The sequence below is a fragment of the Carcharhinus amblyrhynchos genome, chromosome 22 (genome assembly GCF_965287045.1).
Source record: "Carcharhinus amblyrhynchos chromosome 22, sCarAmb.v2.hapA, whole genome shotgun sequence".
NCBI classification, from domain to species: domain Eukaryota; kingdom Metazoa; phylum Chordata; class Chondrichthyes; order Carcharhiniformes; family Carcharhinidae; genus Carcharhinus; species Carcharhinus amblyrhynchos.
Genome location: NC_137345.1, coordinates 16,029,285 through 16,051,470, shown reverse-complemented (window position 1 = coordinate 16,051,470; position 22,186 = coordinate 16,029,285). Strand labels below are relative to the sequence as shown.

At 39.9% G+C, this 22,186-nt stretch overlaps 1 protein-coding gene across 1 annotated transcript; it reads right to left on the bottom strand.

Moving 5' to 3' along the window:
- Positions 1–591: 591 nt before the first annotated feature.
- LOC145356793 (acidic mammalian chitinase-like) lies at positions 592–21,253 on the bottom strand. The gene is made up of 11 exons (XM_080209663.1): positions 21,229–21,253; positions 20,998–21,030; positions 19,369–19,576; positions 17,717–17,773; positions 14,606–14,771; positions 11,792–11,916; positions 11,159–11,282; positions 10,861–11,043; positions 7,967–8,083; positions 5,973–6,132; positions 592–1,154 (listed from the first exon to the last, which is right to left on the bottom strand). Exons 1-11 carry the CDS (start codon positions 21,251–21,253, stop codon positions 592–594), a joined length of 1,761 nt encoding a protein of 586 aa, XP_080065789.1.
- Positions 21,254–22,186: the final 933 nt, after the last annotated feature.

Sequence of the window (22,186 nt, the reverse complement as noted above, 5' to 3'; positions counted from 1 at the left end):
CACTACCCTGAGTATTTCCTTCAGTGATGCCGTGGAGCTGCGATGATTGACCATGAACAACCACAACCATTTTCTTTTGTGCTAGATGTAGTTGCAATCAGTGGCAAGTTTCACCCTGATTCCCATTGACTTCAATTTTGTGAGGGCTCCTTGATGCCATACCGGTCAAATTTTGTCCTGATGTCAAGGGTGATCACTCCCATGTCATCTTGAATTCAGCTCTTTTTTTGTCCATTTTGAACCAAAGCTGTAATGGAATCAGGAACTGAGTGGGCCCAACAGAACGAAAACATCATTGTTAGGGTGGAGAGGAAACATGGATAAATTTTAAGATAGAATGTTAAATTTAACAGCTTTGTGTAGCAGATCGAACGTTCGTCACCAGGAACATCACAATCAGTTTTACGGTAGGCTAAGATGGGGATGGGTAACTTTTGGAAATTGTAAATTTGAATAATGTGGTATAATAGTCCAAAGAAGATAGTCAATATGCTTTGTGTTATAAATGATCTCCAGTAAAATCAGTTTAACGTTGCAGTTCGTAAGTTCTTTTTATTGAAATTCAATGTGGACTTGTTCTGCATAATGTGTCTAACATTTACATAAATTATTATAGACACTTCCCTTAGGGCATCGCCCTATGTTAGTATCCTTATTAGAGCAGTGATAAAATTTGTTTGGTCTGCCTAGAATTGGGTAGGTACCATCAAGATGATTACTGCAAAAGTTCACATCAAAGTCAGCAAAAATATTTGCACCGTTGCAGCTTCTGGTGATTGCATTGTAGAGTAGATCTGCGGGACACTGCTTTATCTGTGTTTTGCCGGCAGTGCATTTATAATAGATGGGAACTGGAATCGCATAGTTACCATCAGGTTTGTCATTGCAAAAATGGTTGGCTGCTAAATTGATTGCTGGAAATAATCTGGGCGGCCAGACGCATTTGCGTTTAATCATGTTATAGGAAGTACCCCTGGGACAATTTTCTATGTCAGTGCTTTTGTTGGTGCAGTGATAAAAGCTGTCCACAGCACATGGAACTGGATAGTTACCATCACTTTTTTCAAGGCAGAATTCCAGACTGGGACATGTGGTAGAAGATTCTGAGTTTGATGATGAACTGTCTGCAGTAGAGCTTGGTAATGGAGTTGTGTCTGAAAGAAGAAACAGTTTGGTTAAGTTGACAAAGTAGGAATTGTTTATGATGTGTAAACACTGAATACATACTTTGGTTCTGTCATCACAAAAGAGGACACAAATCAAATGCCAGAAATGTTGGAGTATGCAGTGGCAGGATCAGACTGAGTCAGCATGGATTAATGAAGGAGAAATCAAGCTTGGGAAATCTGTTGAAGTTCTTTGAAGATGTAACTAGTAGAGCCGATAAGGGGAAACCAGTCAATGTGGTATATTGCGACTTTCAGAAAGCACTTGACAAAGTCCCGCACACGAGATTATCATGCAAGATTAAAGTACGTGGGATTAGAGGAAGTGTATTGAGATGGATAGAAAATGGTTGGCAGAGAGGAAACAAAGAGTAAGAATTAATGGATGAGTACAGAGAGGGTTCACTAGGGTGATACCGGAGATGAGGGGGTTAGCCTGTGAAGAGAGATTGAGTAGACTGGGTCTGTACTCATTAGAGTTTAGAAGGCTGAGGGGGGATCTTATAGAGACATATAAGATAATGAAGGGGCTAGATAGGGTAGAGGTAGAGAGATTCTTCCTGCTTAGAAAGGATAGCAGAACTAGAGGGCACAGCCTCAAAATAAGGGGGGGGGTGCAGTTTAGATCAGAGTTGAGAAGGAACTTCTTCACTCAAAGGGTGGTGAGTCTCTGGAATTCTCTGCCCATTGAAGTGATGGAGGCTACCTCGCTTAATATATTTAAGACACGGGTAGATAGGTTTCTGATAGACAAGGCAATTAAGGGTTATGGGGAGAAAGCAGGAAATTGGAACTGATCCACTGCAGATCAGCCATGATCTTGTTGAATGGCGGGGCAGGCTCGAAGGGCTAGCTGGCCTACTCCTGCTCCTATTTCTTATGTTCTTATGTTTCAAATTGGCAGGCAGTAACTAGTGGCGTGCCACAGGGATTGATGCTGGGACCCCAGCTATTCACAATATGTATTAATGATTTGGATGAGGGAACAAAATATAATATCTCAAACTTTGCCGATGAGTGGGAGGGTGAACTGTGAGGATGCAGAGATCCTGAAGGATGATCTGGACAGGTTGGGTGAGTGGGCAAATCAATGGCAGATGCAGTATAATCTGGATAAGTGTGAGGTTATTCACTGTGGAAGCAGAAACAAGAAGGCAGATTATTACCTGAATGGCTGTAAATTGGGAGAGGGGAGTGTGCAGCAGGACCTGCGTGTCCTTGTGCACCAGTTGCTGAAGGTAAGCATTTGCAGCAGTTGGTAAAGAAGGCAAATGGTATGTTGGCCTTCATTGCAAGAGGTTTCAAATGCAGGAACAGGGATGTGTTGCAATTATACAGGACCTTGGTGAAGCCATACCTAACGTATTGTGTGCAGTTTTGTCTCCTTTTCTGAGGGAGGATGTTCTTGCTCTTGAGGGAATGCAGTGAAGGTTTATCAGACTGATTCCGGGGATGGCGTGTTGGATGCATGAGGAGAGATTGACTAGGTAAGGATTGTTTCTGCTGGAATTCATATGAATGAAGGGGGATCTCATAGACTTATAAAATCCTAACAGGACTAGACAGGGTAGATACGGGGAGGATATTCCCGATGGTGAGGGAATTCAGAAACAGGGGTCACAGTCTGACGGTTCAGGGTCGACCATTTAGGACAGAGATGAGACACTTCTTCACCCAAAGTGTGGTGAGCCGGTGGAATTCATTACCACAGGAAGTAGTTGATGCCAAAACATTGAATGTATTCAAGAGGCTGCTGGAAATAGCACTTGGGGCGAATGGGACCAAAGTTATGGGGAAAAGCAGGATTGGACTATTGATTTGGAGCCATGATCATAATGAATGATGGGGTGGTATATAAGGGCCAAATGGCCTCCTGCTGCTCCTATCTCCTGTGTTTCTATGTTAACACTGTGTTGTATTGATTCCGTGCGTTTTGCTGTGAATAACAGCAGCTTAAATTATTGAGCGTCCTTTTCAATAGTAAAGCATCCCAAAAAGCTTCATAGGAGAGTGAACTGAGTTGCATAACAAGATTCAGCCAAAAGTTCTGAGGGCAGTGTTAAGGGGTGACTCGAGAGAGTCTTGTTTCTTTATTTCTATGTGCTTACATATTTTCTCAAACCATTCTGCTTCACCTTAAACTCAGAAGCATTTTACTTTATCTGTGTAACATTTTTCTATTCTCATTGGCCTGCAAGTATAGTTACCAAATCAGTACCAGATTAGAAGCAGTTTTGTGCTGTGATCCCACATCTGCTAGAAGCTGGATTGAGATTCTCCACAATCATTTCATTTAGGAGTTTCAGCAGACCTGGTCAGTCTGGGCTCCATCTTAATTTCTAGTCTTTTGTCAGCACTGTAGTTTCTAAAGAATTAATCTGGGCCTTTGCATTTCAATAACAACCCAAAAGTAAATGCCGCAAATGTTGGAAATCTGAAATACAAACAAAAAATGTGGGAAATATCTAACCAATCAAGCAACAGCCGCAAAGAGAGAAACATGATTAATGTTTCAGGTCTACGGCCTTTCTTCAGAATCAGGGGGAGTTAAAACTGACTAGGTTTTGAACAAATGAAAGGAGGGCTGAAAGATGTATAAAAGGAAGGGAAGGAAAAAAAAAGTGGCAAAGGTTTCATGTTGCAAGGCCAAAAGGTGTATTAATGGGACATGTTCAAGGGCTCAGTCTAGAAATACAGCCCAGTGCTACTGTTTGCTTGGCATTTTTAGTTTTCATATGTAAGAACAGTGACCCCACTTCAAAACTAATCCATTGGTTGGTTAATGCTTTGGGGTGTCTGTTAAAGCGCTGTTTAATGCAAGTCCTTTCTTCACTACTCACCTGTTAACATTATATGTATATACATGCAAATTTAGCAACAGGAGTAGGCGACTCAGCCCCTCGAGCCTGTATCGCTATTCAGTAAGATCATGGCTGATCTGATTGTAACTTCAACCTACCTACTCCGGATAATCTTTCACCCCCTCTTCTTAATCATAGAAAGAGGAGTAGGCCACTTGGCCCCTTGTACCTGCTTCACTATTCAATAACTTGATGGCTAATCTGATTGTAACTTCAATGACCTACACCCCCTCCCCCTCCCCTAATAACCTTTCACCCCCTTGCTTATCAAGAATCTACCTAGCTCTGCCTTAAAATTAGTCAGAGATTCTGCTTCCACTGCCTTTTGAGGAAGAGCGTTCCAAAGATTCATCACCACCCTCTGAGAGGAAAAAAATTTCTCATCTTTGTCTGAAATGAACAGCCTTTTTTGATCCCGAGTTCTAGATTCTCACGTGAGACAATATCCTCTCCATATCCGCTCTGTTAATACCACTTAGGATTTAAAGGTTTTGATCAAGTTGCCTCTCGCTCTTTTAAACTGTAGTGGATGCAAAGCTAACCACTCCAATTTTTCCTTATAGATTAACCAGCCCATTCCTGATACTGGTCTAGTGCACCTATTCTGAACTGTTAACATATTTACATCTTTCCTCAAATAAGGAGACCAATACTGTACACAATACTTCAGATGTGTTCTCAGAAATGCCCTGTATAACTGAAGCATAATCTTCCCACTTTGGTAATCAATTTCTCTATTAATTAATGATAACATTCTATTAGCTTTCCTATTAACTGCTGTACTTGAATACTAGCCTTTTGTGATTATATATACATTTGTACGGCCAAATTGGTTATTATCAAATATTTGTGGACAGAGCAAACTCTAGGCTGAAATGTTTAATTTTTTTGCAATAATTTGTAAACGAGCATTCTAGTTATGATGGTGATCCCAAGAGATTTAGTACAGATGACACAGCGGTTAGCACTGCTGCCTCACAATGCCAGGGAACCGGGTTCAATTTCCAGCTTCTGTGTGTGTGGATTCAGTATGTTCTCCCTGTGTCTGTGTGGGTTTCCTCCCACAGTCTGAAAGATGTGCTGGTTAGGTGCATTGTCCATGCTGAATTCTCCCTCTGTGTACCTGAACAGGTGCTGGAGTATGGCAACTAGGGGATTTTCACAGTAACTTCATTGCAGTGTTAAGAATGATAATGATTAAGAAGCCTATTTGTGACACTAATAAATAAATTATGATTTATATATTTGCACATTCCTCTACATAAGACTTTATTGTAATAATTAGTTTAAGAGATCATAACTAAAATAGAAATAAGTAATTCTAGGCAGGTTAGAATGTGGGTGTTTAAAATGGTATGTTTAAGCTAAATGTGGAAAAGAAAGATCAGGACAAACAAAGCAAGTAGAGAAGTAGGATCAAGTAAAACAAGGAAAATCTGTCCAAATAAAACCAAAATAGCTTGAAAGTAGTCTGTGGAATACTAGTGATGGCCTTGAAAGACAAAGGAACATTAACTTTATTAATTACTAGCAAAGTGCAGCATAGATTCAATTAAAAATAAAAAGTTCAGCAAAAAGGACAATCTATAGATAAAATGGTTCCTAATTGCAAGTGTTGGTGCCTGGGTGGGGGAGTCGTGTAGGGGAAGAAACAAAAGTATTCGAGGTATTTACATTGTGAACCTAGTTTGTATTTATAAGTAATGGTGGCTGTTCAGAATTTGTATACTTCAGATTTGTTCTGCTGTTGATTTTCCTCTAGGATATGATCAGCCCATGTAAATACTTTTAATGAAAAATGCAGTATTTTTAAAATCTGCCCATAGTGGAGATCATGAAAATAATCATGATCATTGAATAAAGGAAGGAATTGGCCCCCACTTTTTTATATTCCAAATTAATAAATATTTATCTATTTGTGAATAGTTGTTTTAAATGTGATTACCTGATGAATCGTCTTCCGCTTTAGAATTTGAAGAAAGCATTTTCTTCAGCTTCTGAATAAGGGGTGTTTTTCCTTGGTTACAGAAAGTACCTTTGGAGTCATCCATGTCGATTGTCCAAACCATTGCACCACCAAAGCTATTATTTTTCAACCATTCTACCTACATGAAAATAATTTGAAACATTCTTTTATCCTTGATGGTCATCTGAATTATGGACCGGTAGGCTATTTTTGCTGCACACTACCTTTGTACATAATTAAACTGCTAGCCTTCATTTTAGCTACATTGTGATTAAAAATATATAGTGAGTTGCTGCTATGATCCCACAGTGAATAAATGCATTCCCTATCAAGGAGCCAAGCCATATAAACCAAAATGGTTCAAGCATCCAACCAGGCAGCAGTTTGGTGATGCATGTTTATTGTTCCTGACTACGTAGCACAAGCTTTCAGAGTTGTGCCTAAATATGCCCTGTTTGTGAATCCATTTTTTCACTCACCTGATGAAGGAGCTGCGCTCCGAAAGCTTGTGCTAGCTTTTGGAGTCTGTGCCTATATATGCCCTTTTGTGAACCCAACTCTTCACTCACCTGATGAAGGAGCAGCACTCTGAAAGCTTGTGCTACCAAATAAACCAGTTGAATTTTAACCTGATGTTATGAGACTTTTTACTGTGCCTACTCCAGTCCAATGCCAACATCTCCACATCATGGCTATCACTGACACTGCAAACTGCCGGCTCAAAGTGGAGAGGATCTCCAAGAAGATCATGTATATCCACACAGACATCAAGTTTCTACAAAGATGCAAGAAAGCAGACAAGATACTGATCCAACCATTATCTTGTAAATTGAGTCTGTGCCTATATATGCCCTTTTTGTGAACCCAGTTCTTCACTCACTTGATGAAGGAGCTGTCCTTCTATGTGGCAGAGGTTGTGGGTTTGGAAACTGATGTTGAAAGAGCATTGATGAGTTTCTGCAGTGCGTATTGTAAATGTTACATACCGCTGCCACTGTGCATTGGTTCTGCAGGGAGTAATTGTTAAAGGTGGTGGAATGAGGTAAGTGAAGTGTTTTGCTTTGTCCTGAATGGTGCCAGAAATCTTGAGTGATGTTGGATTGCACTCATCCAGGCAATGAGAGCAGCATTCCCTCACTCCTGATTTCCACCTTGTCGATTGTGGACAAAGCAGAAGTGGCAGATGGTGGACAGCAGATTGTTTAACACTGCTGGCTCAGTACCAGGGACCCAGGTTCGATTCCAGCCTGGGGTGAATGTGTGGAGTTTGCCTGTTTGGAGTTTGTACATTCTCCCCATGTCTGCCTGGGTTCCCTCCAGGGTAAATGCATGGGATTATGGGAACAAGGAGAGTAGGATAAGATGCTCTGTCAGAGGGTCAGTGCAGACTCGATGGGTCAAATGGTCTCCTGAACTGTAGGGATTTTATGACAGGCTTTGGAGTATCTCAGCATTCCCAACTTCTGAGCTGCCTGGTTGGCACAGTATTTATATGGCTAGTCCAGTTTAGTTTCTCAACAATGATAACCCCCAGGATGCTGGTTCTAGGGAATTCAGCGATTTGAATGTCAAAGGAGATAGTTAGATTCTCTCTTGTTAGAATGCTCATTGTCTGGCACTTCAACTCAAGCCTGTATGTTGAGCAGGTCTTGCTGAATTTTGGCACAGACTGCTTCAGTACCTGCTGTCATGACTTACTCATAATGTACAGTCACTTGGTCAGAGTTTCCAAAAAGCAAATTGTTTACTATCATTGCAGACAAAGGCTTTCAGGCCAATTTTACAGAAAATGTAAATATAACTAAAAGGGGAATCTTGTCATATAAGCCTTTTGAAACTAATAAAAATGGATTTGTTGTCATCCTAGCTATTTAATAAAAGCTATATCTAAGCCAACCTTATACACTGTAGAGTTAAGGTGGATGTGGTATGAATGATAAGTTATGTAACACTGAAGATAACAAAATACATACTTTCTTCTCGTAACTTTTCAAATTGTCATAAGTAACCCACTCATCATCTTTGTATGCGTATGGAACCTCCTGCTCCTCCATCCACTCTTTCTTGGCATCTTTCAAAAAGTCACATATCTGTTCATAAAAATGTGCACATTTTAGTACTTTATTACGTGTTAAAAAGGAATTCTGGTCATAAATACCTTTGGAATCCAACAAAATGCTATCCAAATAAAGCTGCAGATTTTGTTGGCTGTAAAGAACTTGATGCCATCCTGTAGAACATAGAACACTATAGCACAAACAGGCCCTTCGGCCCACGAGTTGCGCCGATCACATCAACACCTACCAATCAATAGACCTATCTATAACCCCCAATCCCATTAAATTCCATATACTCATCCAGAAGTCTTTTAAAAGACCCCAGCGAGTTCGCCTCCACCACCACTGATGGCAGCCGATTCCATTCACTCACCACCCTCTGAGTGAAAAACTTACCCCTGACATCACTTCTGTACTTGCCTCCCCGCACCTTCAATCTGTGTCCTCTCGTAGCGACCATTTCAACCCGGGGAAATAGCCTCCGAGAATCCACCCTATCCATTCCACTCAACATTTTATAAACTTCTATCAGGTCGCCTCTCAACCTTCGTCTCTCCAGGGAAAAGAGTCCCAGCTCCCTCAACCTAACTTCATAAGGCATGCCTCCCAGTCCAGGCAACATCCTTGTAAATCTCCTCTGTACCCTTTCAATAGCTTCTACATCCTTCCTATAGTGAGGTGATCAGAACTGCGCACAGTACTCCAAATGAGGCCTGACAAGGGTCTTATAAAGTTGCAGCATTACCTCCCGATTCCTAAACTCAATCCCTCGATTAATGAAGGCCAGTACACCATACGCCTTCTTGACCACATCCTCCACCTGCGAGGCCGATTTAAGAGTCCTGTGGACCCGGACCCCAAGATCCTTCTGCTCTTCAACACTACTAAGACTCCTGCCCTTGATAGTGTACTCGTTCATCCCATTGGTTCTGCCAAAATGGACGACTACACATTTATTTGTGTTGAAGTCCATCTGCCACTTCTCCGCCCAGTCCTGCATCCTATTTATGTCCTGCTGCAACTTTTGACATCCTTCCAGACCATCCACAACACCACTGACCTTCGTGTCATCAGCAAACTTACTTACCCATCCCTCCACTTCCTGTAGTTGTGGAATGTTATATTCACTTGAATATGGAAGATTGTGATTGACCAAGATGTCCAAAATGTTATGAGGATTCAAAAAGTTTCATGACTTGGATCGCCAAGTCTCTTTGGCCCTCCACTCTTTGTAGCTTTTCACCATGAGAAATACCCAGCTCTGTTCTGTCTCTTTTGTGTATAAATTGAATGACCTCACATTTGCCAATATTGAAAGCCATAGTTTTGTCCATTCATAGAACATAGAAAAACTACAGCACAAACAGGCCCTTCGGCCTACAAGTTGCACTGATGATATCCATACCTACTAGGCTTACCTATAACCCTCAATTCTATTACGTTCCATGTACTCATTCAGAAGTCTCTTGAAAGGCCCTATCGAATTTGCCTCCACCACCACCAACGGCAGCTGATTCCACTCACCCACCTCTGAGTGAAAAACTTATCCCTGAGATCTCCTCTGTACCTATGCCCCAGCACCTTAAACTTGTGTCCTCTTGTAGCAACCATCCCAGCCCTTGGAAAAAGCATCTGAGAATCCACCCGATCTATACCTCTCAACATCTTATGCACTTCTATCAGGTCACCTCTCATTTTAAAAAAAAATTAAAATTTCCAGTACTGTGTAGCAAACTCCTACAAGAAAGACATTTTATTTGAATTCATTTTATAAATTTGCATTAGTAATTCAAGAGACATCGAGGAAAAATTCAAATAGGAAATTTAAAATTTAAAAAATTCTCATTCACCTATCAAAATCTCTCTGTAATGTTACACCTCCATCTAAATAGCTTACAACGCTGCCTATCTTTGTATCACCGGCAATTTAGAAACGTGGTTTTCTTTCACATCATCTAAGTCATTAATAAATATGCTAGATAGCTAAGGTTTCAACAAAAGTCCCTATGGAACTCCATGAGTCACAGCCTACTAATTAGAGTACAAATGGTCATTTTCAGTAACTGATTACAGATTTAGTGCAGTTAATTGTTTCTCTTGGATGATTGTAGATGATGGGACAAATTTGCTTCAAGGTAAAGCTCTGTTGATTTGTCTCACTGTGGAGTCTGATGGAGAAGGAACATCTGCATTCTGCTTTGGAATAATGGAGGTTCAGAGAGTACCTTGGGCAGGCAAGAGGAATAGAGGAGAGACTGGAGGAGTAAATCCTTTGTTTATGTACACAGGGATCTTGTTTGAACAACTTGCTTTCAAATCAGGAATGTTGTATAATTAGTAATGTAATCGGTTTGGGAATGGGGATAGGAATGTGGGTTCCTACGCAGATTAAGTATTTAAGTCTAGGCATTAGTGTGATTTATGGTTTCTAATAGAATGTGGGTTACCTTTTTTCATGAAAGAAAAGAACGTAGATGCAATTATATATTTAACATTTGTGTTAGGGATTGATGGGTAATTGATGTTGGCAGATTCATATCCAGCAAAGATCATTGGAAGGCTTGACATTGTGGTAGTTGGCATGACCTTTGCTGGCTGAAAAGGCCGATTCTTCATCTGCAAGCTCTTGAGGAGTTGGGGCACAAGAACTCTCTTGGTTTGAAGAGGCTCTGGTATAAGTCGTCTCCTTCGACTGGTAAATAGTGAGGGTTACTGTAATGTGTAATATTGATATGTGCTGCAGTTCCTTTTCATAACTGCAGTAATGCAAGGTGTTGCTGTAGTGAATTGCGTGAAGTATTAAACCATACCTCGTAGTATGCTAAAATTCCAGCTGCTTTGGTACAATTTCCTGGTGGTGCGGGACCACATGCTGCAGCACCAGGTTTGTTATCGGACGAACAGAGTGTAAATGTACGGCCATAAGTTGGAAATCCAACCAACAGCTTTTCTGCAGGGACACCGTTTTCTTTCCAGTACTGTGTAGCAAACTCCTACAAGGAAGACATTTTATTTGAATTCATTTTATAAATTTGCATTAGTAATTCAAGAGACATCGAGGAAAAATTCACATGGAAAGTTGAAAAAAAATAATTTTTTAATACATACTACATTAAAATATTTGTCATCATTATAGTCTGTGGAACTTTTGTACAGAGGGCTATTTGGTCCAGTTTTGGGATCCCATGGACCATGGAATTCATAAGTCATCACGCCGATAAAGTCCAAGTGCCTGTAGAAAGCGAAAATAAGGTGTTCAGGATTGTATGGAAGGAAATATCTACTACAATGACCTAAGTGCATGTGAACACTGAGGAATAGCAAAAGTTATCTTCTTTCCTGCTCCAGAACGTATTTGCCAACCTTTATAATTTATATAATGATGAAAATTTTAAGGACTAAGAAAGGATCAGTATATCCATCATAGCGGGACTTTTACCAGAAATCTAACCTAGACTTCTGGCTATATCTTTCAATGCCTTCCTTCTCTAAAAATTAATCCAATTGTCCCTTATGCTGAATTATGCTCCTGCTTAAATGACATTGTTGATTAATTTAATATACTGCATTTCCCCCTGGATGCAGAAGTTTTTACTGACACTTGTCTCCTATCCTTAATGTTTGAAACATTGCGTTTGTTACTGCAGTGAAGTGTTATTCGATATCTCAGTTATTACTGTTAGGAATATAGTTAAAATCATCAGGGAACAAAGTAATGCAACATCAGTAGTTTGTACATACTCGGAAATCTTCTCTATTTCGTAGCCAGCTTGAATGTTTCTTATGCCAGATGCCACTGCAGCTGAAAGCAGCAATCTCGGTTTGTTGCTCTCATTGGATTCCTTCTTAAATTCTTCTAGAGTTTCCTACTTATTAACAATAGCAATGGAACATTAGATACTCTGCAATGCAAATATTATGTTTTTAAAAATTTTGTTATTTTCTCCTTTCCTCTGGATTACATCATCCTGGTAGAACAAAGGGCAGATGATAACCTTTTAAACCACTGTCAAAAAGATGTTTATGCTAGATGCGCCAAAACTTTCAAGCATATTTATAATTTTTTGCCCGGTGATTGAGGGAAAAAAGGTTGAGTGTCAGGTGAACATTCCTTCATGTTTGCATGACTGAGGTTTGTAATTCTCTTGTGCTTTCCAAGTGCCTCAGTTAGATTGTCCTTCAGCCACCTGAACATCAGGGTCAGAATGTTATGTTCCCTCCACCATCAAATTTCAGGGATGGAATTTTTTCCTGATTGCCGCCCACCCTAACCTGATTTTGTACATATCCTACAGAACCCTGATAGCCCCTCTTGCATGTCCCTGGATGTTTCCTACTTACCCTGCCTTGGTTCCCGTGTCACTTAACTTGTCCTCAGGTTCTCAAGACCTAGTGCCAAGCAGCTCCCTGCAGTGCCTCTTCCGTCCACTGTAGTGCTCTGCCTGAAGAGCAGCCAGCCAATCAGATTGGTTGGCAGCTCTCCAGCGCTGGATTTCCTTCAGGGTGTGGGGCAGATATCCTGTGGTATACCAATCAATGCTGATAAGAATGTAATGCATCATCGGGGCTGCTGGAATTGGTGGGGATGCCAACTCTTCGGTTCTAGAAAAATCAGCCCCAGGAAATGCAAATAACGTTCTTGTAATTTAATCTGACCTGTCCCAGTAACGTTCTAGTGAATCTGCACTGTACCCCCATCCAAGATCATCGTATCTTTCTTAAAGTGTACTTAAAAACTAAATACAGTTCTCCAAATGAGACGTGACTCAAATTTTCTATGTGAAGAATCACTAATGTTCTTAGCCTCTTGAGGTAAAGACTGAATTCCATTCGTCATTTTTCCCCTACTTGTCCACTGGTTTTCAGTGATTATTTTCCTTATTTATCTCTGCACATTGTGATTTTTTTTTCCCCCAATCCTCTTTGGATTCAATGTCTAAGGTAACATTTTTGGTTTTTAAAATTAATTTGTAGTATTGATAAGACAACTTGAAGGTATCAATAACAGTCTCATTCTAATATGACAATGCTAACAGTTATTCCAGTCTGACGCTTTAGTTTAATGATCTACTTTAACATTATTTACTAATTAACATACAAGGAGCCTTGAATCCTGACCATGCATAAAGAGGCTATCAAGCCTGCACCAACAATAATCCCACACAGGCCCTATCCCAGTAACCCCATGTATTTACTCTGCTATCTCCCTGACTAGAAGGGTCAATTAGGCATGGGTAATCAACCTAATTCGCACATCTTTGAACTGTGGGAGGAAATCAGTGCACCCAGAGGAAAACTCACACAGGCACTGGGAGAACGTGAAAATTCCCCAGTTACCTGAGGCTGGAATTGAACTTGGGTCCCTGGCTCTGTGTGAGGCAGCAGTGCTAACCACTGTGCCATACAAAAGCCAGTACATTATAAATATTAAACTGGACCGGGAGATGAGAATGATGCACCTGAGGTGAAGTGGGGAAAAGAGAAATGAAAGAATGGAAAGGATGAAGAGCTATGAGTAGAGAGAGACAAAAGGAATACCAGGAGAAGAGAATGGGGTGCACAGGTGGCCAAACATCCCCTTATTGGGGGTGGGGATACTCCAGGCAACTAATTAGTTTCACAGTTTGGTTTTGGGAGGTTTCTAGCAAACATTAAACAGAAGAAAATTCAACTATTTAAATGATCGAGCCTATACTATGGTTTAAAATCCCCAATTTCCATTGAAGGTGGGTCTGACCAATTAAATTTATTGTCAGGAATACTTTGTAAGGCTATTTTAATTGCATAACTGTAATCGTGTGAGCTTAAGTCGTCTTATTTATAAATCTATTTTTTAAAAATCCTAAAAGTGGTACTGGACTTCTACACAGCTGAGATCCGGAGGTTCCTTCTAGTTTTCAGAATATAGAAATGTTAAAGCATGGGGGCCTGTGTGGTCCAACTCATTAATTGATTTTTGGGTGGGATTCCTAGCCATGAAGCTAAAACCTATGGGAACAGGTAGGTGCATTGTATGAGAAAGAGAGAGAGAGAGCTGGTCAGTAGAAGTTCAATTGTAGAGGGGTGGAGCAGAGAAATCTTTGGGAGTGGCCTGTTTAACTGGATAGTATGTTAGCCTAGTGACAGTGATATAGTTTAGGCTGCTAAGCTTCTGGTATTTCAGGAAACCTATCAGCTTGTGATTAGAAGTAAGATGACTTAAAATGATGGCACATGACTTCTGTAAATAGCAAATCTACTTACAATGGATCACTCACCCTTGGTCCCACTTCCAATTAAACCAGAATTGGAACTGATTCAGTTCCCTTTCAATAAATTTTGTATTTTAGTCTCCTGACAGGCTGTAACCCACCGTTTTTTTGAGAGTTGAGACTCAGCCCATTGCTGGTGTTAAAGCTAAATGTAGACACCTTTTTTCGAATTGTAGTTTTTCTCATTAAGAAAAGTTGAGAGGTCCTTTTCATTATGAAACACAATGTAATGATCTACATTTATTGTCTAAAATTTAGATTGAATTTATGAATAATAACAGAAATGAGGTACATTGTAACTCACCTGAACCAAGAATGTGAAGCGTTGTTTGTCCTGGGGTGGACTTCTTTTAAATGCTGGATACTCCCAATGTAGATCTAAACCATCAAAGTTTTTTTTCCGCAGGAATTCAATTACAGACTTGATGAATGTTAGACGTGTTTCTTCGCTGGAAACCATGGCAGTGAACCTAACAGATATAAAGGCATAAGAAATAGGATTAGGATAGGATACATATTCCATTAGGTTTGCTCTGCTATTTACTAAGATAATGCTAAACCTCAACTTCTATTCCATTTACCTGCTCTACCCCTTGCATTTTCTTCATGCCCAAATTGTTATCAGTCTCAGTCTTGAATATACTGACTGACTAAATATCTACAGCTCTTTGAGGCACAGAATTACAAAGATTCAGAAACGTTTGAAGAAGTTTCTCATATTATTCCTTAGTAGCGGTCTCATTTTTCTGAGGTGATGACCCTCAGTTCTAGATTTCCAGTATCTACCCTACCAAGCCTTTCAAAATATTTTTATGCATTTCAATAAGAGCATCTCTTTAAAACTCCTGAGAATACAAGCACATTTCAAAATGGAATTCATATAATCCCTACAGTGCAGAAGGAGGCCATTTGGCCCATCGAGTCTGCACCAACCACAATCCTACCCAAACCCTATTCCTGCAACTCCACACATTTACCTTGCTAATCCCCCTGATACCAGGGTCAATTTAGCATGGCCAATCAACTTAATCTGCACATCTTTGGACTGTGGGAGGAAACAAAAGCACAGATATGGGGAGAATGTGCAAACCCCGCACAGTGACCCGAGGCTGAAATTGAATCCGGGTACCTGGCGACGTGAGGCAGCAGTTCCACCACACCACCCATTCTACTTGATATTTCCTTAGAATAACCCCCTCACACCAGAAATAAATCGAATGAACCTTTGCTGCACTCTCTCTTAAGCAAGTATATCCTTTTGCTAAGGGGGCCAGAACTTACACCAGATATGGTCTTGTATATAATTGCAGCAAGACTTCTTATTGTATATTCCAACCCACTTACAATAAAGGTGAACCTTCCTTTTAATGTTGTTAAAACAATCTGTTGATCTTTCATGATTTTGTACAAGGACCCTTGGTTATACGTTTAGCCGCATTATACTCCATCTGCCATTTTCTTGCTCGGTGGCTTAACCAGTCTGTATCCCTTTGTAGCCCTTTTGTTTTAGATAACAGAATTATAATTTTCATGATTGAAGTTTCTAGCATTGTTCATTTTGGCTCAGTAAATGTATCTTTCCCCCACTATCAGAGCCATTGCACTTTCAGCATTCTGTATTTGAATAATAGTAAAATGTATCCTAATATAAAGGAATTCTCCAGTTCATTTTACAATGTGTTATATGTGATATGGCACTGACCTATTTGGTTACAAAGATAATTCTTCTTTAAAGAGTTGTAAATTGGTAGAAGTATTTGAATTTTATTTTCCAATTTCTACAATAAATGGCTTTAATATATTAGTCAAATAGGGAGATGGAGGCATAGTGGTACTATCACTAGCAATCCAGAGGTTCAGCTAATGCTCTGGGGGCATGGGTCTGAATTGCATCTTGACAGCTGGTGGAATTTGACTTCAATTAACAAATCTGGAATATAAGCCTAATCTTAGGAATGGTGATCATGAAACTATCATCAGTTGTTGTAAAGATCATCTAGTTCACAAATATCTTTAGGAAAGGAAATCTGCATCCTTACCCAGCCATGCCTATATGTGACTCCAGACATACACAAAATTGAGATGAATTGTATATGACTGCTTGTATAGTACAATATTTCTAATATTTGATCTATTTTTCAAGCATCTCAATCTCTCTGCAACACCCCCCCCCCCAAAGTGGCAAAAGTATCTAAAAAATACTTTCATACAAATTAATTTATTCTTAAAAATATGATTTTTTGTGATACTATCTCAAACCGTGAAGAGAGAAGATGTATAGACTCCATTGCTGCTGTGCAGGTAAATATATTGGAGTTTCCAATATTGCCTGCTTTCCAGAACCTAACATAATCAGTTAAGCAAACTTGGCTGTGACTCAGCAATAGGTATTTACGTTTTGCTTCAGGATTGTAATAGCAGGGATGTCATAGTCAACATAGTTCCATTCGAATAGGAGATTGTGGTATTGGTTTGACTGTCGAATCCGATGCTGACAATATAACTGAAAGATAAGCATTCAGTTAAATGATGTTTTGCTGAAACTTAAGTCGAGAGTATGAGAGAGACTGGCAGTGGTATCCTTTGTACATACCTTTAATATTTTATATGCTTGTAACCAGTATTACAGTCAAAATTTTTAATTGTGATGTAGCAGGGTGATAAGCTTGAACAAAGCTGAAGGATGTTAGTTGTGGAAAAGTCCAAACTCTATTACCCCCCCCCGCCCCCCCAAAAACAGTGGGGGAGGGGTAATAGAGTTTGGAAAGTGATTTACATTCCTCACCTGTGCTGCAGTCAGGAAACTGTGGCGAGTGCCTCAGCAGGATCTGAAGATCCTGGTCATAGAATCATGGAACCTTACAGTGCAGAAGGAGGCTATTCAGCCCATCTGGTCTGCACTGACCACAGTCCCACCCATGCCCTATTCCCAAAATCCCATGCATTTGCCCTGGCTAATCCCCTAACACTAAGGGACAATTGAGCATGGCCAATCCACCTAACCTGCACATCTTTGACTGTGGGAGGAATCTGGAGGAAATCCATGTAGACACTGAGAGAGTGTGCAAACTCCACACAGACAGTGACCCAAAGTTGAAATTTAACTTGGATCCCTGGAGCTGTGAGGCAGCAGTGCTAAGCACTGTGCCATTGTGCTGCCCAGTTGTGTTTTAAAAGGCTGGAGAATTGCATCCATTGACTGAAGAATGATTTTGCCTTGATCATAATGGCACCACCACAGTTGATATCAATGAAATGTGTTGTTTTCTGAAAGCAACTATAAACACTAGCTATGTATCCATTTATTCTGTTATGAAATTTCTGATATTTCTCTATTTCTTGTGTCATTGATGCATTTGAAGTAACAAAGTTTGTGTATTGGTAGAAAACTATGATTGATTTAAAAAAAACTTACTTTTCAGTTCCAAAATTCCAGCCACCGATCGATATGAGTGTTTGCAAGTTTGGATTTCTGTGAAAATCAACAAAATGAAAAGTATTTTTAAGAGCATAAAGCAATTACTTTCTGAAAATGATGGTGATGACCTGATTTTCTTTCATTCTTGGAGATTGTTACTTTTGATTTATTTAATGAAGGAGTTTTCATTGACACAATCCTTGAATTTCCAAAGCAAAATCCTGAGAATGCTGGAAATCTGAAAGAAAAGTGCTGGAAAGTGGGTAGGAAGCAGTGCAGAGAGAATGAGTTGGACTTTGTCCTCTGCTGGCATTGGGCAACCCCCCCTCCTCCCCCTGGGCCTATTGGGAATCTAAAGTGGCCATTTAAAAGCCTAGTTCTATGTAGACTGCTATTTTATCTACGGCATGGTGAAGTCCAACCCAGGTGGGTAGCTTGACATGTTTTATTGCAGAGGATAGTGTTAGGCAAGAGAGGGATTACTTTGGAGGGAGTGGGCCCACTGGAGGCACACACTCCCTCCACATTCCACTCAAAGTATTATTCCTCTTTAACCCATTGCACTCCCTCCATCGCTCTTCCCACTGCCCTGTAGCCTCCAACGTTACATTGGAGGGGCTCTAAAATGGCCATTAATTTGGCCACTTAAAGGCTTCAATAGGGCCAAGGGTGGGTCGGTTGTCTGATGCCTTCCTTGTCCATTAAGATTGGAGATAGGTGGGTGTGACAAAGGTCCTGTTCCATAACCCTTTGGGTACTGCCTGTGATCCCATCAGTGGCCACCGCTTGAACCTGGCATTGCTGGGACTACAGAGTTGCCAGCCAATTAGATAGGCCAGTAATACCCTAAGGCAGAACTCAATCTAGTCCCTAGATTGAGTTGGAAATCTAACCTTGAGACAGTTGATGCTACTTCCAGTGTAATAGGACTGCAACGGACCTGGCCTTCAGGTGGGCAGGCTTATGACTGAGCAGGGGAAAGATTGGGGAATATGACACACCGTAAAATCCAGTCGAATGTTTCAGATTAATGACCTTTGAAAAGAATCTGTTCTAATGAAATATTATGGATTGGAAAACAGTAGCTCTTTCTCTTGCCAGGCCTGTTGAATATTTCCAGTATGTTTGGATTTATTCAAATACTAAAATATCAGGTTCAGAGGAAGATCTAATTGAGACTACGGCTAACTTTCTGATTCTGAGCAAATTCTTGATTGAGGCAAAGCTGGTTTTCTGAGATTGAGTAAGGAGAATAGTACAAAGTTTTATCATCTATTTAAAAAAAACTTCTCAAGTTAGTGGTGTTTGACACTGACACTGAATTGTGGAAACATTTGATTTGTCATCGCTAATTAATTTCTGTAATTAAGCTTTGTATAGCTGAATTATCAGGATACTTAGTGTTTACCAAAGGGGCATTTCCACTGAATGGTGCCTTCTAATTATTTTCTATTCACTTCTGTATAATGCAATAAGTTTAATATGTATTTAATTTTAAACTGGTGATACTTTCATGTATAATTTTCCAAAACTGATTTCCTATTTTACGAACAGAAGGACCTCATCATTCTGAAAATGATTTCATGAAGAACCTTCATGGTGGAATGTATGACTTCAGAATATATTTTAAATAATATTAAGTCGCGTACCGTTTTTTAAGATTGTTGAATGAGATGTAAAGATCTTCATCATCCGTTTGCTGTGCAACTATTTGATGATTATTCCCAATAACAGCAAAAGCATAAATAAGATGGGTGCACAATTTGGGGTTAATGTCCTCTGGTAAGAACTTGCAGTCCCCTCTTTTATGGGCCCAGTTTGTGTAGTAACAAACCAACTTGTAGTCCTTGCCTATAGCTGTGGCACAAGAAAGTTGTTAGTTGCTTATTTGTGCACATTCTAAAATTTATTTATTATTAATTAGTCACAAGTAGGCCTACATTAACACAGCAGTGAAGCTACTGTGAGAGTCCCCTAGTAACCACACTCTGGCATCTGTTCGGGTACACTGAGGGAGAATTTAGCATGGCCAATGCACCTAATCAGCACGTCTTTTGGATTGTAGGCTAGATGGCCTACTCCTGCTCCTATTTCTTATGTTCTCATGTAACCCGGAGAAAACTCACACAGACGCAGGGAGAATGTGCAGACTCTGCACAGACAGACCCAAGTCAGGAATCAAATCCAGGTCCCTGGTGCTGTGGAGCAGCAATGCTAACCACGGTGCCACCAAAGTGAGTTTAAAATGACAACAGAAGTTTTGGAATGACATTTGAACTCACAACACTGTGACTTTGCGGGCTACCAGCTGAGCCATAATAGGCTTCCTGTTATCTGCAGTGATGTAGAGAGAAAAAACACCACGCTGGAATTAAACTGCAGCCCTAATTTAAAATTGTTTAGGCAAGGAGCTGTTAGTTGAGCTGAACATGCAGGTTGAGTATCTCTAATTTCAAATAGGAAGCACCAATACAAACCTCTGGTGTTGGATTAACAGATCATCTTGAAATAATATATTTCAGTGTGTTATTTAGAGTGGTGATCTGAGTAATCATAACAATCATATGGGATAGATGGAATAGTGACATGAACAAAACTATTACTTGAGTGATCTGGGAGATGACTTGCATGCTTGGAGTGAGTTGCATACCTTGGCAATACAAGTTATTGTGTGTGTTTCCATCGATCTGAAGTCATTTTATTATTGTTACATTTTATTAGTTTAAATATTATTTCAAATTGTTAGTTTAAATACTATGTAGTTTACATCACATAGATCAGGGGTTATATTACTATAGATTTATTTCCAACATTGTAATGTTCCTTGGTAACACTGCGTTTGGGCACATGTACTATAGATGATTTCTCACAACTTAAAATGGAATGAAAAAATTTAGTTGTCCAACCGGTTGTTATGAGTTGTATCAAAGTGCATTGAAATTACACATTAATTTAGCAGTTAATCTTTTGTCTATAATCACACTATAAATGTCAAAATTAAGCATGTGTAATGAGCTGACAACTCAATAGTGCATTTTTGCAGGAACTTTTCCAGACGCTACAAAATTTCTGTGCTGGATAACATGGTAAGTAATTCTTTGTAAGAATGGCCCCACCCTATTCAACAGCTGTGATTTTGAGCTGGAAAAGACATAGATCAAAATGCTCAGACATTTGCAGATTGACTTTTTCAGATCCAAGCAATAGTATGAAGTAAAATATGGTCATCAATTTAGCTATGAATGGTAATGAACAGGTTAAAATTTGTTGTTGCTTACCACTGTACACTTCTGAAAGCAGGACCAATCCCACTAAAATAAAAAAAAATAGCGGACATTACAGCATTTATTGAAATTTACAACTCCTAAATCATTTTAAATGTCATCTTTGGACATTCAATTATGCAAAAGTCATAATTTACTGTCAGTTTTTTGTACCATGAAATGTATTTCTATTTATGAATTATGAACAAGAAACAATTAAAATATCTATCTGCATATTGCCCTTACCAGCACAGAGAAAGATTTTGACCATCTTGAACTTGCTATTCAGAGGCTTTTATACAAGGTGTCTGCACAGCACTGATTACTGCACGAGCTGTATATCATACAGCACTGAAAACATCAACATATTATCAAGGTTTCATCTGAGAAAATGAAACATTGCAGCTGATATCTTGATAAATTATCGACCAAATAGTGACTGTGAGCAAAGCAAATGTGGGAGGAAATAGTGTTTAAAGTTCAAAGGTACTAGATAACGTATCAACTGTTGTCAATAATAGAGTCAGCTTCCTCAAAGACCAGTTTCCCCCCTCCCATCTGCACTGTAAATTTACATTTTTCTGACTTGATGGTTTTTATTGCTCACTCCTTTGGTAGCCACTAGATCTGTGGTACATTCTCCAAGCACCTGAGGCCACTGCAAGCCTTCACTGGGGCAACAGGATCAATGGCTGTCTCTTGATTGGCTCCCTGCTCCTTCTTAGCCCTGATTCCTCTGGACAATCTTAACATGTGCCTTTCAAAATGTTCTGTTGCTTGAATGTTCCTGAATTCATTGCCTCTCCACAGCTGATTCCAATCTTGAATGTGGATCCAGCAAGTTGACTTCATTCAGCCTATAAATTGACTTCATTCCACCACATGGCCTCATGCTTCAATCTGGGAATGCTTCATAGCATGGGTGTGCTTTCTCTTGTTTCCAGTCATGGCACGTCTTTCTTATTCTGTGCCATGCGTATTGATCATTTGTCAGACAGTGCTAGCTAGGCACAAAGGGGGAAAGGGTATTTGGGAGCTGGGTACAAGGCAAGCAACTTATATCACCTTGACTAATCAGATTGCGGGATTCTGTGAATTCTTCTGCTTGCTGTGCTGTTCTCAGGGCTGGACTCTAGGACCTGGCTGGTGGACCCCCTTGGCTGCTTCCTAGATTTGCCTACAACAGAAAGGAGAGATCATCATT